Source organism: Aquila chrysaetos, chromosome 8, assembly GCF_900496995.4.
Source record: "Aquila chrysaetos chrysaetos chromosome 8, bAquChr1.4, whole genome shotgun sequence".
Classification (NCBI taxonomy): Eukaryota; Metazoa; Chordata; class Aves; order Accipitriformes; family Accipitridae; genus Aquila; species Aquila chrysaetos.
Window position 1 is genome coordinate 41,367,123 of NC_044011.1, and position 16,231 is coordinate 41,383,353.

At 60.8% G+C, this 16,231-nt stretch overlaps 3 protein-coding genes across 12 annotated transcripts; 2 read left to right on the forward strand and 1 right to left on the reverse strand.

Moving 5' to 3' along the window:
* The first annotated feature begins 634 nt into the window (after positions 1 to 634).
* On the forward strand, positions 635 to 8,449 carry NLRX1 (NLR family member X1). Of its 5 annotated transcripts, XM_041125461.1 has the most exons (12): positions 697 to 809; positions 1,361 to 1,489; positions 1,566 to 1,957; positions 2,678 to 2,805; positions 3,023 to 3,083; positions 3,502 to 3,599; positions 3,810 to 4,426; positions 4,894 to 6,308; positions 7,151 to 7,237; positions 7,348 to 7,599; positions 7,754 to 7,790; positions 7,959 to 8,449. In XM_041125461.1, coding segments are annotated over exons 3-12 (2,811 nt in total). In that variant the 5' UTR covers positions 697 to 809; positions 1,361 to 1,489; positions 1,566 to 1,955; the 3' UTR covers positions 8,073 to 8,449. The 5 variants fall into 5 exon arrangements, with proteins under 5 accessions (XP_029878890.1, XP_040981395.1, XP_040981394.1 ...); XM_041125460.1 differs by having other exon boundaries at positions 7,754 to 8,449; XM_041125462.1 differs by lacking the exon at positions 7,348 to 7,599 and having other exon boundaries at positions 7,754 to 8,449.
* On the forward strand, positions 8,022 to 12,937 carry PDZD3 (PDZ domain containing 3). 6 transcript variants are annotated; one of them, XM_030023034.2, is made up of 10 exons: positions 8,022 to 8,217; positions 9,587 to 9,614; positions 9,963 to 10,027; positions 10,232 to 10,443; positions 10,600 to 10,786; positions 10,871 to 11,007; positions 11,083 to 11,287; positions 11,476 to 11,672; positions 11,851 to 12,021; positions 12,275 to 12,937. In XM_030023034.2, the coding sequence occupies exons 1-10, from the start codon at positions 8,175 to 8,177 to the stop codon at positions 12,317 to 12,319; spliced, it is 1,290 nt and encodes a 429-aa protein (XP_029878894.1). In that variant the 5' UTR covers positions 8,022 to 8,174; the 3' UTR covers positions 12,320 to 12,937. The 6 variants fall into 6 exon arrangements, with proteins under 6 accessions (XP_029878894.1, XP_029878893.1, XP_029878892.1 ...); XM_030023033.2 differs by having other exon boundaries at positions 11,851 to 12,937; XM_030023032.2 differs by lacking the exon at positions 8,022 to 8,217 and having other exon boundaries at positions 8,579 to 9,614.
* CCDC153 (coiled-coil domain containing 153) lies at positions 12,481 to 16,139 on the reverse strand. Its single transcript, XM_041125038.1, is given in 6 exon segments — positions 12,481 to 13,259; positions 13,342 to 13,472; positions 13,841 to 13,933; positions 14,555 to 14,674; positions 15,277 to 15,342; positions 15,833 to 16,139. Coding segments are annotated over 6 exon segments (843 nt in total). The 5' UTR covers positions 16,137 to 16,139; the 3' UTR covers positions 12,481 to 13,130.
* Between the last annotated feature and the right edge of the window lie 92 nt (positions 16,140 to 16,231).

Sequence of the window (16,231 nt, forward strand, 5' to 3'; positions counted from 1 at the left end):
GTGGGCCGGCGCTTCCCGGGACAGCACCCAGGGAGTGAAGAGGGTGCACAGGGCCCCACGGACACCGCTGACTCTGATCTCAGCACCGCCTTACTGGGTTGCCAGAGCAGATCTGCAAGCAGCGAGAGGGTAGGTATATGTGTGTGTGCGCGTGCGTGCATGTCCATGCATGTGTGTTACACAGCCAGGCAAAACCAGGTGGTGCTGGGCTGCCCTGCCAGCACAGCTTTCTCTGGGCCTTTTTCCCTGCGGGGCTGCTGATGTCCCGGTCCCTGCACTGCGCTCTGTGTGAGATGGCAGCAGCTAAGCACGGCGGGATTTCGCTCTGGAGCAGGACTTGTCCTTGCAGGCTCTGGTTGCACAGCCGGGCACCAGCTGGGGATGCAGCGCCACCAGATGTGCCCGGAGGACCCCCTGCCTTGCAGGACTGCTTGTAAGACCCCAAGAGCTTCCCCCCCTCCCCTACTCTGTGTGTCCCTGTATTTGGTGGTACAGGTGTTTTTCCTTGCTGTTGTGCCTGCCCGCCCCTCTGCTGCATCCCTGAAGCGGGGCCGTAGCCGCTCTCCCCACCCTGCTTGGCGGAGCTGGCGGCCGCTGTGCGCGGGGCAAGATGGGACAGGACGGCGTTGCAGGAAGTTACAGCTGCAAAACAGCCGCCTCCGGAGAGGAGCCTCTCCCCGGGACAGGGATGGAAAGAGGCAGCTGAGCAGCACCAGGCTCTCCTCCACGGGCCCTACGGGCTCAGCGTCTGGCAGCACGAGCACAGGGAACCGTAGGCTCAGCCTCCCTGGCAAGGAGTCCTGCTGGAGGTAACCCCATGGCTTTCGGCCCGGCCGTCGCTCTCGCCTTGCTTGGCACCAGCCTCGCCGTTGCCCCGCACTCCAGGGTTCCTGCGCTGCCAGGGCCTCGGCCGCTCCAGACAGGGAAGCAGGGAGGCAGGAGGCCACGGTGGCCAGAGAGCAAGGGCGTGCGTGCACCAGGGGTCCCTGAAGGGGGACCGTAGCAGGTGGGCGGCGCTGGGCCCTCCGCTCGGTGGCGTGCCCTGGGTGGCAGAGGGTGCCAGGAAAGGGCCGGGAGACGGGCATGGGACGCATCGGGGTTCGCTTGCTGCAAAGGCCTTGAGGCCAGCACACCCAGGTTCAAGGTCAGCTCCGCTGCGCCCACCCCCATGCCTCAGTTTCTCCAACTGGGTAACATGACAAGGGACTGCAAAAAGCCTGGGCTGTGGGAGGTGCGAGCAAGCCGTCACCCTGCTCGTCCTGTCCTGGGGGAGGCCAAACGCATGCGAGATTTGCACGCTGTCCCTTCATATCTGCTGGGGTTTGCTTACACCCTTCCCCCCCCGCACCCCGTGCCTCAGTTTCTCAGGATGTTGCGGGCTGTGAGCGCAACCTGTGCTGCTGAAGGATCACCCCGCTGAGCTGGGGCGGGAGAGCCTGAGTCAGCACCGGCACAGCCAGTTCTGCCAGACCGGACTATATCAGGGCAGGTAAGGCTGGGCAGAGCGCCGCTCCGCCACGTCCCTGGCAGCGGAGCTGCCGACCCTGTCCCGCTCTGCCCCACAGAGAGGAGCCCATGCAGGAGAGCTGCCTGAGCACCCCGGAGCTGCTGAGCCCCTCGTCCACCCCTGGCGACGGGCACTTTGCCTGGGAAAAATCACCCCGTGCCGGGCTGGACCCAGTGCAGCCCTGAGGGACCAGCTGAGCCCCCGCAGCCCCCTGCCAGCCTGTGCCCAGGCTACTGCTGGCTGCAGCCTCCCCGACTGCTTTAAATGGGAGGAGACTCTGCTCAGCATCCCTGCGTGCTGCAACCGCCTCGGCGGGGCAGGCCCGGTGAGAGGGCTCAGCGGCTGCCAAGGACACGGCAAGGGCTGCCCGCCGGGGCACAGCACCTCTCCAGCAGGGCCAGCCACCACAGGGCAGCTCCGGGACACTGCTGGAGTGGGGGAAGCCACCATGTATGTGGATATGGGATCCCCTTTATTTTCTGCCCCTCCTAAGCCCCTCCCTGCTGCCTCCTCTCTCCCAGCCCCAGCCCCTGGTTTTACAGGATTTCATGGCAGTTTGGGGAGGGCGGTTGGTTTGTTCTAATGCAAAGCCCTAAAAAAAAGGCCTCAAGTCTGGGAGGAGGAAGCCTGCCCTCTCCCCACCACTTTTGTTCTCTCGGTTATGGTAGTTGTTATAGCTGTACTGTTACAGCCAAGTCTAGGCTAGTGACTTGGCTGCTGATAGGGAGGAGATCATCCCCTGCCCCTGGTGGCCCCAGTGAATTAGGTCGTTGGTCCCGTCTGAGGCCCTGGGGGGTGGGTTTAGGGGGCAGGCAGGCTTGCCTGGCAGGGTGAGTACCTCCTCGGGGCCCTGCTTTGCTGCCCTCTTGGCTGCAACCCAGCCATGGTGATGCCCAGGTTGGTCCGTGAAGGGTGCTGGATGGGGAGTCTGAGGCAGGACGTGCTTCTGCCAGCTCAGCTCTGGTCCAGCCGACCTGCCGCCCAGCCCACTGCTGCTCCCCATGGCTTGTGGGTTTGTGGAGTCAGATGTGGGAGCGAGTCATTCCTGATCCAGGCATCCCTGAGCTGGGGTCGGGGTAGGTACAGCTTCAGACTGCAAAGCTGGGCTGGGGCAGGGAACTGGCAGGTCCAGGCACCCAGCCTGCCCATGAGCTGTGCCCTGTCTTTCAGGCAGAGGATGTCGTGGGCCATGCAACGCCAGAGCTACCTGCCCTGGGGCAGCTGGACGCAGCTGCGTCGATCCCTGTCAGGGAGCAGGGGGACCCGGAGTGTGTATCTGTGTGCTGCTTCAGTGCCAGGTGAGCTGGGCTCTGTGCCCGTGGGACTGCGACCCTGAATCTGTCCTGCCCCCAGGGAACCCCTGTCCCTGGTAAACATCTCTCCCCAGCTGCACAGTGGAGCCTGTGCAGTCTGTGGGCCACCCCAGCAAGACGTGAAGCCAGGGAGCTTTGTGGTGTTAGCTCTGCTGGGCTGGAGAAGGCCATCCCTGACCTGTGTGTTCTTTTTCCCCCCCAGGCGCTGCAGGCAGCTACTTCCTCAGGAAGGTCCCTCGTGCCAGTGACATCGCTCTCCCCAGGTACAGTGCCACACAGCTGGGGCCTGGCGCGTTCTGCCCTGTGGCTGTTCGCCACGGGACCTGGGTGGCTGAGCTGGCTGCCTTGGGACCATCGGGGCTCTGTGGGCAGAGACACTGCTTTGCCTCCACCTAGAAAACAACCCAGACCCAACTCCCTGCCTGCTCTGAATTCAGCCCAAATTCTCTGCCTCGCCACAGGTTTGCTGGGGGTGTATAGCGCATGGCTTGCTGACCTGCCTTCAGGTTCTCAGCTGTGCCCTTGCCCTGGCCCTGTGTTCTCCCTTAGTGCAGGGGAAGGAAGCGGTGAGCTGGCTCTACTCAGCACTTCCCATGGCACTCACTTGTGATCTGCCTACCCAGGCAGGGCTTAGAGTTGCTGGCCCCTGCCCTCCTCGTGACACTCTCCTTCCTCTTGCAGGGGCTGTGTTCGCTACCAGGGAGGGTCCCAGGAGCACTCTGTCCAGCCCAGCTCCTCTCGCCACGGCCTGTCCCAGCTGAGGAACGTGGCCTCTTCTGGTAAGCTTGCAGCCCTGCACTGAAGAGGGTGGAGGGTCCTACACGGGGGGTTGGGGGCAGCTGCTGTCCTGGGGAGTGTGAGGGTTAGCAAGAACTGGGTTCTGTCCTCCTCTCTGCAGCCAACTCACTGCAGTGGCTTGGAGCAGGCAACTTCCCCAGTCCCCGGCCAGTGAGAAGCCCTTGTCTTATCAAGCACCTTCCCCTTCTCAGATGCCATCAAGAAACACCAGAAGAGCCTGTCTGCATGGTTCAGCCACCAGCCCAATGAAGAGAGGCAGTTCGGCCCTTCCTTCTCGCTGGATGCAGTCCATGTGGACCCAGTGATCCGGGAGAGCTCCCTGGAAGAGATCCTGAAGCCCTCACCTGACCTAACCATCCAGAACCAGCTCCAGCAGCCCTGCAGCCAAGTTATCGGCCTCCAGAACCTTTTCGATGTGGATGCCTGTGGGCGGCAGGTGAAGAATGTGGTGCTGTATGGCACTGTGGGCACAGGGAAGAGCACCCTCATCAAGAAGATGGTGGTGGACTGGTGCCACGGTCGCCTACCCCGCTTTGAGTTGGTCATCCCCTTCTCCTGCGAGGACCTGTCCCATAGCCATGCTCCCATCTCCCTGCGGCGCCTCATAACCAAGAAGTACCAGCACCTCCGGGATGTGGTGCCGATGCTAGGCGCTTCCAACCTCAAGGTTCTTTTCATCCTCAATGGCCTGGAGCGCCTCAACTTGGACTTCTGCCTGGCTGGCACAGAGCTGTGCTGTGACCCCAATGAGCCTGTGCCTCCCTCTGCCATCGTGGTCAACCTGCTGCGAAAATACCTCCTGCCAGAGGTCAGTGTCTCCCTCCAGATCCTTTATGCTGGAGAAAGGCTGGGGGTGAGCCCTGGGGCCTTGCAGGCATGGCCACTGTGCTAATTGCTTGTAGTTCAGCTTGACTATAAGCGAACAGGCAGCCTCCATTCCTGGAGGGACTTGCCAAGGTGGCCTCATGTCACTGTTACTGGTTTGTCTCTGTGGGATCTTTGGGGAGGCCTGGTAAGGCAAAGGCGGCAGTCTGCTGGGCTGTGGTCTTCCAGACTTGATATATGTCTAGCAGGGGATGGGGAAAGCTCTTCTGTCCCCTCTGCCTGAGCCAGATTCGAACCAACACCCTTTGGGCAGCAGCTTCTTGAACCCCAGCCGCTGGGTGGTGTGATCCTTGTGCACCTATATGTGGGTTATGCACTTGGGACCCTGCTGAGCTTAAATCAAAGCCGCAAAGGGAGCACCTCCAAACTCACCCAGCCCTCTGCTTCCAGGCCAGCATCATCGTCACCACACGCCCATCAGCGGTGCGCCGGATCCCTGGCAAGTATGTGGGCCGCTATGCCGAGATCTGTGGCTTCTCCGACACCAACCTGCAGAAGCTGTACTTCCAGATGCGTCTCAGCCAGCCTGGCTGCAGTGGAGAGAACAGTGCAGGTAGCAGCTCAGGCGAGCAGGAAAACTTGGTGGAGATGTTGTCAAGGAACTTGGAGCGCCACAACCAAATAGCCGCTGCCTGCTTCTTGCCCTCTTACTGCTGGCTGGTGTGCACCACGCTGCACTTCCTCTACTTCACCAGGACAGTGCCTCCCAGCCAGACCCTGACTGGCATCTACACCAGCTTCCTGAGGCTCAACTTCAGCGGGGAGGTGCTGGACAGCACCGACCCCACCAACATCTCCATGATGAAGTACGTGGCCAAGACGGTGGGCAAGCTGGCCTACGAAGGGGTGATGTCCCGCAAGACCTGCTTCTCAGAGGATGACCTGCAGCAGTGCTTTGAGGTGGAGATGAAGACTGAAAGTGAGCTCAACCTTCTGGAGGTCTTCCGCAGTGACGTCTTCCGCTTCTTCCTCACTCCGTGTGTGCAGCCAGGCAAAGAGCACACCTTTGTCTTCACCATCCCTGCTATGCAGGAGTACCTGGCAGCCCTGTATGTGGTGCTGGGTGAGAAGAAGACCCTGGCACAGAGAGTGGGGAAGGAGCTGTCAGAGGTCATTGGGAAGGTGAGTGAAGATGTTGCTGTTGTTCTGAATATCATCTCCAAGGTGCTGCCCTTGCGCTTCCTGCCAGTGCTCTTCAATCTGCTCAAAATCTTCCCTCGCTACTTCTCCCGGCTGAGTGGTAAGGACCGGGATGCTATTGCCCACACCATGGCAGAGGAGCTGTTCAAAGAGGAGGACTACTACAACGATGATGTCTTGGACCAGATCAATTCCAGCATCCTGGGTGTGGAGGGCCCTATGCGCCACCCTGATGAGGCCCCTGATGATGAGGTCTTTGAGCTCTTCCCCATCTTCATGGGTGGGATACTGTCCCGCCGTAACCGCGCCATCCTTGAGCAGCTGGGCTGCTCCATCAAGAACCTGGCAGCCTTTGAGATCGCCAAGGCCATGAAGAAGACGGTCATCAGGAACAGCCGCAAGGGCCTGCCCCCCTCCGAGCTGATGGACTACCTCTTCTTCCTGCATGAGTTCCAGAACGAGCGCTTCACAGCTGAGGCCATCCGCTCCCTCCGGACTGTCAACCTCTCATCCGTCAAGATGACCCCTCTCAAGTGCTCTGTCCTGGCGTCTGTCATGGGCACCACGTGCCACGAGGTGGAGGAGCTGAACCTGACCTCCTGCAACCTTGACACCAGCAGCTTGAGGATCCTCTTCCCCGTCCTGCTGCGATGCAAAGCTCTCCAGTGAGTACCACCTTCTTCTGCCCTTGGGCAGTGCTCAAAAATCGGGCTCTCCCTCACCCCTGCCCATCACAGGGATACACTAGGAGCCCAAGCATGGCAAAGGTAGGGGAGGGTATGCATGCCCTTGTTTATCCTCAGTGCCGACCTAGGGGACTACAGCTTCCAACATGCAACACTCCTTGAGCAGCCTTGCTAGGGCACTGCATGCTGGGATTTGCAGTCCTAACGCACCCTCCTGTAGGACTCTTTGGGCAGCTCTCTGCATCTGGTACCACAGGCTGGGCTGCCAGCTCCCCTGGCAGACCCAGGTCCCTCCCATTGCTTGGTCCCTCGGAGCCACCCAGCATCCCTCTGCTATTACTAACTCTGGGCAGGAGATACACAACCAGAGGTGGGAGTCTGCTCTGCACAAAGGGATGGGTTCCGTTGCCTCCGTTTGTGGAACTGCAGTCTTCCTGTCGCCCAGGGGGTGGCGAGCCGTGCTCAGCAGAGATGGACTTGGCTGTGCAGCGGGGCTGTGCAGCACTTCCTTCCTCCAGATGCTCAGGAGGGCTTGGTGGGGTCCTAATCCCTCCTCAGACCTTCACGCACCCCCTGCAGACCCTGCACCCCCTTCCCCTCCCTCGCTCCCGCTGGCACTGCCTCTTCTGGCTGATGCTACCCAAGCTCTGGTGTGGTTTCACTGTGCTCCCTTTTGGAGAGGAAGCCTTGCACGGCCTTATCTGGGGAGCCCAGGTAGGATCTTGATGGGGAGGGCCAGGGAAATGGAGAGAGCAGGGTTGCCAGCCCCACAGGTAACAGCCGTTTCAGTCCTGCCGCTCCCATGTCTTGCTCTGCATCAGTCTGCAGCTCAACAGCCTGGGCTCGGATGCCTGCAAGGAAATCCGCGACCTGCTCCTGCATGACAAGTGTGTGGTGAGCAACCTGCGGTGAGTACTATCTCTGTCCTTGCATGAAACTGTCTCTGCTGCCCACCAGGTGCTCTGGCCCTGGGCTCCCTGCCCAGCCTTGGCATTGCCCTGAGCTCCTGTGTCCACAGGCTGGCAAATAACCCCCTGGGCAAGCAGGGGGCACAATACCTGGCCGAGGCACTGGCAGGCAACCACTCGCTGACCCATTTGTCCCTGCTGCACACCGCGCTGGGGGACCAGGGTGCCGAGGTCATTGCTCAGCACCTGGCCGAGAACCAGCACCTCCAGGAGCTCAACCTGGGCTACAACTCCTTGACGGACACAGCAGCCCTGTGCGTGGTGGAGGTGGCCAAAAAGCACGCAACGCTGGACAAAGTGCAGTGAGTTCTCTCTGCCCCATCTCTTCTCTCTTGCAGGCAATGCCTCCAACCCAGTGTCCCTCCCCGTGGCAGCGAGCGGGGAGCCTCCCTTTGCCTCTGCGTCCTGCCCCCCAGCCCTCACAGTGTCTTCTGCTCCTTTTCTTTCACCCTGCAGTCTGTACTTCAACGACATCAGTGAGGACGGCAAGCAGGTACTTCACAGCCTGCGCATGGACCGGGATGGTGTCAGAGCGCTCGTCTTCCTAACAGCAGGCACCGATGTCTCCGACTACTGGTCCAACATCCTGAATGTGGTGCAGAGGAACCTGCCTTTCTGGGACCGCGAGCGGGTTCAGCAGCACCTTGCCCTCATCCTGCAGGACCTGGAGAGCAGCCGGAGACAGACTGCCAACCCCTGGAGGAAAGCCAAGTTCCTACGAGTCGAGAGTGAGGTCAAGAAGATGCTGGGGAAACTGCAGCATGGGACCCTCTAACCTGCTGTCCATCCACCCGCCAGGAAGGGAGCAGTGCTGCTGGGGAGGAAACACTGGAGTGCGGCCCAGCAGCACATCCCCTGCAGCCTTATCCACGTGGAGATGCCTAGTGGTTGGGTGCTACCAAGGCTATCAAAGGTGCTGGGTATGTGGGGCTCAGCCCTCATCTGCGGGCAAGGCTGAATTGTGGGAGAACGGTACAGAAACCAGGCCAGGAGCAAATGGAACTTGTTCTTCTGGGCTTGTAGAGACCCAGCCCCTGCACCCCGGCCACTGCTGACCTGGCCACGAGCTGCAGCAGTGGCAGAGGGGCAGGACTCAGGCTCGCTTGTGAAAGCTTTGGTAGCATTAAAGTGCACTGCTTTGTTTCCACTGAAGCACACTAGTGCCAAGACTCGGTCTCCTCTCCGGGCCTTTCCTGGGGGAGGAATGCGGAGGTACTGGTGCAACCATCCTTCCAGCAGTTGGAGTGGAGGGCTCTGGCCCTTCCCCATCTCATGGGCCTAGGATGGGGCAGCCCACTTCTGCTCCAGCCCATGCTGAACCAGTTGGTCTTCCCCACCGTGGGCCACCCTTGGGGGCAGCTGGAAGCTGGGACACCAGGATCTGTTCCCAAACTGGGTGTCCCAAGGTGCTGGTCCCTGCTCCCAGCTCTGCTGGGTGAGGGCTAGCAGTGCCCCAGGGCTGGGAGGGCAGGGGAGACATCAGGGCTGTTTAACCATTAAACCTGGAGCGTCTTGGAAGAGGCGGGGACACTGGCTTCCCTGCCACTTCACCCTGTACCTTGCTCCCTCTCACATTCCCTACAGCCATGAAGCAAACAAAAGGTATGTGCCGGGACAGTGGGGCTTTGTTCTGCGGAGACCCTTCCCCACGAGACATGCATGTCTCCAGGTCCTGCTTCCACACGGAGCAAGGCAATGTCAGAGCCCAGGCAGGCCACGGAAAGGAGCTAGAGGCATCCAGGAAAATGCAGATGGACATTCTAGGGGCGCTTGGCAGGAATCTCCCCTCCTTGGGTTTGGGGGTCCTTCTGCTGCAAGAGGTGGGGAGGGGTTTTATGGGGAGGTATGCAGGGAAAGGCCTCTGTCTCCATCTCCTGGCTCCAGCCAGCTCTCTGGGGCCCTGGTGACGCTTCCCATCCTGCACTCAAAAGCCCTGTAAACCCCAGGACTGACCTCCGTCTGCATACTGCCGCCTGGCCCTACTTTGCCCCCGGTGCTGCAGGACCCCGCTGGGCTGGGCAGTGGGTGCGCATTGGACAAAAGCAGCAGGTGTCCTGCTGCTTTGAAATGCAAGAGGACACTGGAGGTGGGGCCAAGGGCCAAGCTGAGCCTGGGCACAGGCTGTAGCCGGGGGGCAGAGTGGCTGGGGGGGCTGCATGGACTTGGCAAACCCACCTCACCTGGCGTGGCATGCTCAGCCTGCGAATGGACAAGCCCTGAGTGCTCGAGAGCATGGGGTCTGCTCCCGGCCCGCCACCTCCTGCGCTGACCTCTCCTCTCCCTCTGCAGGGCTCGAGGGTGACAAGAAGTCCATCATGTAAGTGCTGAGCTCCCCCTGGCTGGGGGCTTCCCGGGGCTCACGGCCCTGCAACTGGGCTGTGCCGGGGCACAGCCTCAGCTGAAGTGGTGTGGGTCACGGCTGCCAATCCCAGCTGCCTGCCCCAGGAGGGTCTTCCCTGAGCTGTTAACTCAGGAGAGGTGTGGGGGACAGTCCAATAGGGAGATCCTCTTGTGGCTTTCCCCAAGGAAGAGGGAGGCACTGGAGCTGTGGCCCCAGCTGGCCCTTTCTGGGAGGAATGGGGCTCCCCATGGCAGGGCAAGGGAGGGCAGGGGGAAGGCCATGCTGCTGCACTAACGTGGCCTCTCCTGCCCTTTATCATTTCAGAAAATTTGAATTTAACCCCAAAGATGGGATCGACAACCCTGCCTTGTCGCTGACTGAGGACACGGGTAAATACCCTTATCTCCCCAGGGCATCCCTGTGTCAGCATGGGGTTCTGGCAGCTGGGCATCGTTGGGGTCCTGGGCTCTCTCAGCTGTGGGGAGGTGAACTCGTAAGGCAGTGGGGATAGGGAGACCCTAGCCCAGGGTGGGGTAGAGAACTCCTGTTAGGATCCCTGCGGGACCCTGCTCACGGGCTGTGCCCCCACACAGATGGCAAGGGTGTGGGGGAGCCCCGCTTCTACCTCCTGAGCAAGGGCAGCGCAGAGACCTTCGGCTTCTGCCTCCACGAGGAGCTGGGCTGCCAGGGCCACGTCATCCGGCAGGTCGAGCTGGGGGGTCTGGCCCAGCGCAGGGGGCTGCAGGATGGGGACCGGCTCCTCCAGGTTAACGGCCACTTTGTGGATCACATGGACCACCGCAGGGTAAGCTGGGAGCACTCTGGGGCTGTGGGAATACCCAGGTCCTCCCTGGCCAGGGGCACAGAGGGTGCTGGACCCCACTGCCCCCCGGGGCCCTGATCCTGCAGGCTGTGGTTGCAGGGGCACCCTGCCCAGGGTTCACAGCCTGGGTCCTTCCAGGTGGTGCAGAAGATCAAGGCCAGTGGCAACCAGGTCCTACTGGCGGTGCTGGACAGCAACTCCTATGAAGCGGCCAAAGCCCTGGGCAGGGACCTGTCACAGATGCTGCCAGCTGACATCCGCCCCCGCCTCTGCCACATCACGCGGGACAAAAGCGGTTTTGGCTTCAGTGTGTCCGGTCCAGAAGGTAAGGCAGCCAACATGCCTGTGCCGTGAGCCTCCCCGATGCAGCGTCCCCCTCGCCCCAGACTGTCTCTTCTCCTCCCTGCAGGCATAAAGGGCACCTTCCAGCTGTCGGTGAGGCAGGATGGGCCAGCGGAGAAAGCAGGGGTGCCACCAGGCTCCTGGCTCCTGGAGGTGAATGGGGCCAGCGTGAGGAGCTACTCACATGCGCAGCTCGCCAGAAAGGTACGTGCTCCCGGCACAGCTGGGTGGGGGATCAGGAGCGGCAACATCGCTGAGCACCCTGCATTTCCCATCCAGCTTAAGCAGAGCGGCAGCAAGGTGACGCTGCTTGTGGCGTCCAGTGCTGTGGAGGAGTTTTACCGCCTGCGGGGCCTGCGGATCACGGCTGCATTGGCAGATACCTCCTGGCTCCCCTTCAAGGTCCGGGAGCTGCACATGGTGAAGGGTCCAGCTGGCTACGGATTTCTGCTCAAAGAGGATGACTGCAGCTCAGGGGCCACAGGTGAGGGGGCTGAGGGAAGCAATCTCTACCTGAGCAAGGCATGTCTGAGGGTCAGGAATAGCTGCAAGCCCTGTGCCCGCAGCAGAACCCTGTCCCCATCTGCACTTGGGGGTCAGCAGTGCCAGTTCTCCTCTGGCTGAATGCCTCTCTAAGCATCTCCCCACCCTCCCTCTGTCCCGCTGCGGCAGGCCAGTTCCTGTGGGATGTGGATGCAGGGCTGCCGGCCGAGCAGGCAGGGATGAAGGAAGGGGACCGTCTCCTGGCTGTGAATGGTGAGAGCATTGAGGGGCTGGACCACCAGCAGACAGTGCTCAGGATCCGCGCCCATGATGACCAGGTGACGCTGCTGGTCATCGACCCTGCTGGCGATGAGTTCTATCAGTCAGTAAGTTTTGGGGACCCAGTGTGGTCCCGCCCTGGCTGGGGAGCCCGGGGATGCTGTGAGGCTGGATGGTGGGATGGGTGTCTTGCCCCCAGGCCTGCACAATGAGGTCCTCCCCAGGGCACCTGGCTTGCCGTGGAGTGCTAGAAGCTGTACGGCTATCCCTCTTCTGCTCTTTCAGATCGGGCTGTCCCCTCTGCTGTTCTTTGAGGACAGTGACCCTCCCTCAGGCTCCTGCACGCCCTCCTTGCCCTCTCCCAGTGGCTCCCCTGGACTCTGTCACATTGAGGTGGGACCAAAGGGACCTGGCTCCTGGCTGGTGGCTGCTAGCAGCAGTATAGGGTTCACACAGGTAACCCCTCTTGCCAGGCCTTTGTGGCAGTGCTGCTCACAGCCTGGCACTGCTCTGAGTCCTGGCACCCTCCTGCCCTGCCTGTCCTAATATTTCCCTGGCACCTGTGATGCTGGCAGGAGGGGGCTGCCTGGTCCCCTGGCCACAGGGGCCAGGCAGAAAGACCCCTCCAACCTGCCCATGGGGCAAGGGTGGAATGTGGTGGGGTGGGTGGATGTGTGCTGCCCACAATGCCCCCACTGTGTCCCCGCAGAGCCCATGCCAGGAGGAGCAGAGGAGGCTGCACCAGGCGTTCTAGCAGCCCAGGAGCACCCTGCCACCAGCAAGGCTCCCCCCCCCAGCACCTCGACCCAGGCCACGTCCAGCCCATCGGTGCCCCCCGCCTGGCTCCCCGGAGAGGGCACGGCCATCGCACACACACCTCACAGCATCACACCCCCCAGAGACATCTTCACTGACCGAGGCTGTCTCCAAGCTTTTATTAACCGTGGTGGTGACTTCTTGTAACCTGAAGACAGACCTGTGTCTTTGCCTGCGCAGCTGCCTCCAGGGTTATCTAGGGACATTGCGCTGAAGCCCTTGCCCACCTCCAGGCTCCAGGAGCTCCCAGGAGACCTGAGGCATTGCCCTCCACACCATGACCCAGGGGACCGGGGAGCCTGAGGGGGCTTGGCTCAGCCCAGGGCTGGTCTTCGGGCCGCTGTGTGAAGGGGAAAGGAGCAGCGGAGGCCAATGGGGCACTGGAGGAACCCCCCACCTTTCAGCCTGTTGGCTGAGGTCTGCCCCTGCACGGACATCTCTCTTGTGCTCCTCCTCTCACCCTCCCTATGAACCTGTGGGCATTGAGTGTCTGCCACCCATCACAGCACTGTTCCTGCATCACCCATTTGGGGTGTGATTAAAGGACAAATCCACACTGCTGTTCATGTGAGTAATGTTATGGAGAGGACTGTGACTCAGCACTGCATCTCAGGGCCAGACAGGACTCATCTTCTCTTACCTAGCCCGGGGCAGCTGAGGTGTTGGGCAGTGGATGTGGGAAGCTCTCCAAATGTGCAGATAGGGAGGTAGGGGCTGAGATCCTGTCTGGTCCCGGAAGCCCCAGGGTGCTATAACTCCTGGGGGTTGAGCCCAAACTCCTGTAGGCACTCCTTGTGCTCCATGGCAATGGTCGTTCCTACCTTTTCCCAGTGCTGGCTGGCCTCTGCCATCTTGGCCACCACAAGGTCCAGACTACCCTGGTGGGAAAGAGGATGGTGAGGAGGGGGGACCGCGCTGCCGAGGGAGCCACCCACAGCCACATCTGTGGAGGCCACTCACGTGGAGGATCTTCTTATGCTCCCTTTCCATGGCATCAAGCCTGCTCTGCAGCTGGGCGATGGTCCTGTCCCTCTCTGCTAGTGCCTGGATGGCATTCTCCTGGGTCTGCGGGCTCTCCCTGAGCCCAGTGGCTGTGGGGTGTGGGGACAGAGGCAGGGGACACTGAGCACGTGGGAACAGGAGCCTGGCACTGCATGACCAGTGCACAGGAGGGTGCAGGCAGTGTGTGGCACAGCCCCTGCCCAATCCCTTTCATCCCCAGGGTGGTAGAGGGCTCTGGGACAGGGGTGGGATCACAGCATCCCCTTTGCTGTCAGCATCTCCCAAGGTCGGGGATGCGGTGGGAACAGGGTTAGCCTTTGCCTTCAGCTGCTGCCATGCTGACAGCACAGGGTGAATGACTCCCATCTCCCCTGACTTCCCCCAACTGCACTTTGCTGCCCTGGAGCGAACCCCATCCCCATCCACCAGCAAGGGGCAGGCATGTCAGGCGCCATACTGAGCTGCTCCTGCAGGCTCTTCACCTTCTCCTCCAAGTGCTGGCTGTGGGCTGCTGTCTGCTTCTGCAGCTCTGGGTATTGCCGGGTTGTTTGTGGGAGCCAGGGAAGGGAGAAGGGGACAAACGTGGTCACTACAGGAGGGACAAGCAGGTGGTCCCTGTGCTGGGATCACAGCAGGGGCTCCAGCAAGGCCTGACATGAGAGTTCCCCTTGCAGGGTGACGAATCAGAAGCAGCTGTGCATGCACCCTCTCCCCGCCTGGCAGGGCTGTGATAAAGCTGGAGGGGGGGCAGGAGGGAGCCCTGGAGGGAAAGTTTTACCTCTCTGTTGAGCGTGGGAGAGTGAAAATGAGCACGGAGTTTTGCATGTGGCAAAGACCGCAAACCTCTGGCTGAGGTTTTACCTCTGCTAAGATCAGTCTGTTCTTGAGCACTAACGGAAATGGCAAGGCAATGACTTTTGCAGGCAGGGAAGCCTCTGCCTCTGTGGTCTCTTCTGCCTGTGCTAAGTACAGGCATCTGGGGTGCAACGAGTCCATGTCCAGAGCCTTTGCATGGGAGGGAGCAGGGCTAACCAACAGCAGGGTGATTTGGGGCTGAGCAAGAGGAAGGCCAAAGGGAGAGGTGGGGTAAGCTTGTCTGGCTTCCCCCAGCAGCACCAAGGTGTGGGGTCCCTGCATCTGTTCCACTGCCCCCTCCCACCTCTGCCCTCACCTTCATGAATGTCTCGCTTGTCTTCCCGTGCCTGCTCCAGCGCCTTCTCCAGGTCCTACAGCCTCCACTTGAGCCTTTCATTGTCAGCTTTTGCCTGCCAGGTCATGTCCCTCCAGGGAACTGTGAGCCAGAGACGCAGAGGACTGCCATGGGGACAACGTGCTTCCTGACAGGTGACCCACACCATGACCCTGGCCAGAGCACGGGCAGTCAAAGGGTACCATCCAACCCATACTGGGTGGCTATTCCCTGCCCAGTACCTCCTCAGTACCTTGGCCCAGCAGTGACTTATTCCTAGACCTTCTCTGCTCCCAAAGCCAGGGGGATGTGGACACCTCCTCAGCCCATGCCTGGCCCCAAGCCCTGCCTGAACCAGAGTAAATCTCAGCAAGAAACCTTCCCTTCGTTTCAGCCCAGCACCATGCTAGGGAAGCATTTCCAGGGGGATGCCCCACTGCAGCATCCCTACCACCTCCCATCTGCTTTCATCATTGCTCCTCTCCTTCTCTGCCACCTCTGCAGCATCGCTGGCCTCTGTAAGCAGCTGCTGCACTGCACACCAGGGACTCTTGGCAGCCCCTGGGGCTGGAGCCCACACGCAAGGGAGGCCATGTGCCATCCTCTGGCATGACTTGCTGCTGGGAAGGGCTAGTCCCTAGGAAGTACATGCAGGGTAGCGGGCATCCCTTGCTTGCCCCAGCCCCGGGTCCTCCTGACCTTACCCAGGTGCTCTTTTTGCATGCCAACCTCCAGCGCTGTTTTCCTGTGCTTCTCTTCAGCTTGGCTTTCTGCAGCCAGAGGGAAGAAGGAAGAGACAGAGTCAAGAGCAGCTCTTTACAGGGGCTTGGCCAAGGGACACCAAGGGCTGTAAATGGCCCAGGGGAAGCGTGCCTTGGGATGTCTGCCCCAGGAAAACTTGGCTGGGACACACTTCCAGCTCAAACACTGGCACCAGGGCAGTGTTTGTGCAGACACCTGTCAGACACAGAGTCAAGGTGTAGCCGGTTTTACTTGAAGCAGCTGCCCTGGAGAGATGCACACTCATTTGGGACTGAGGGCTGGGATTTTGCAGTGAAGATGGGGCAGTAGCCATGGTGCATAAAGGCTTGGAGACCCCTTCCAAAACCCCACCCCAGATGCTTTTCCAGCCTGGCACATGCTTGCACTTTCAGAGACATGTAAGAGAGGCTGGGGCCTGACAGAGCCACTCTCTTTGACGTCTCCCCGGATCCTGCTGGGCTGGAGGGTGCAGGGTGCAGGGTGCTTTGGGCAGGGCACTGGACCCCTCTGTCTCCTGTATCTCATCAGGCATAACTGTGCTGCTGCCGTGGCACAGGGTGAGCCAGGCTGCGGGAGATGCAAGAGCTGCAGCCAGCTGTCCTATGGGGCCACAGTGCAAGTCTTCATCCCAGTGCTCCCAGCTCCCGCTTCCAGGAGTCCCCACTGGTGCTGGGAAGCAGCAGGGGAGGGACATGAGAGGCACATTCCTGCTGGCTGGAGGGACCCCAGACTCACCTCCTATGTGTCTCTTCTGCTGTTGCCTCACTCCTTTTCTCCCTTTCCCTTTGCTCTTTGGGGGCATCCTCCTGCAAAATGATACCAGTGCACTCTCAGCAACTGGTGATCACGCACTGGACTTTTGGGGGAGAAAGGGGATGCAGTGGGCCCCCCAGCACA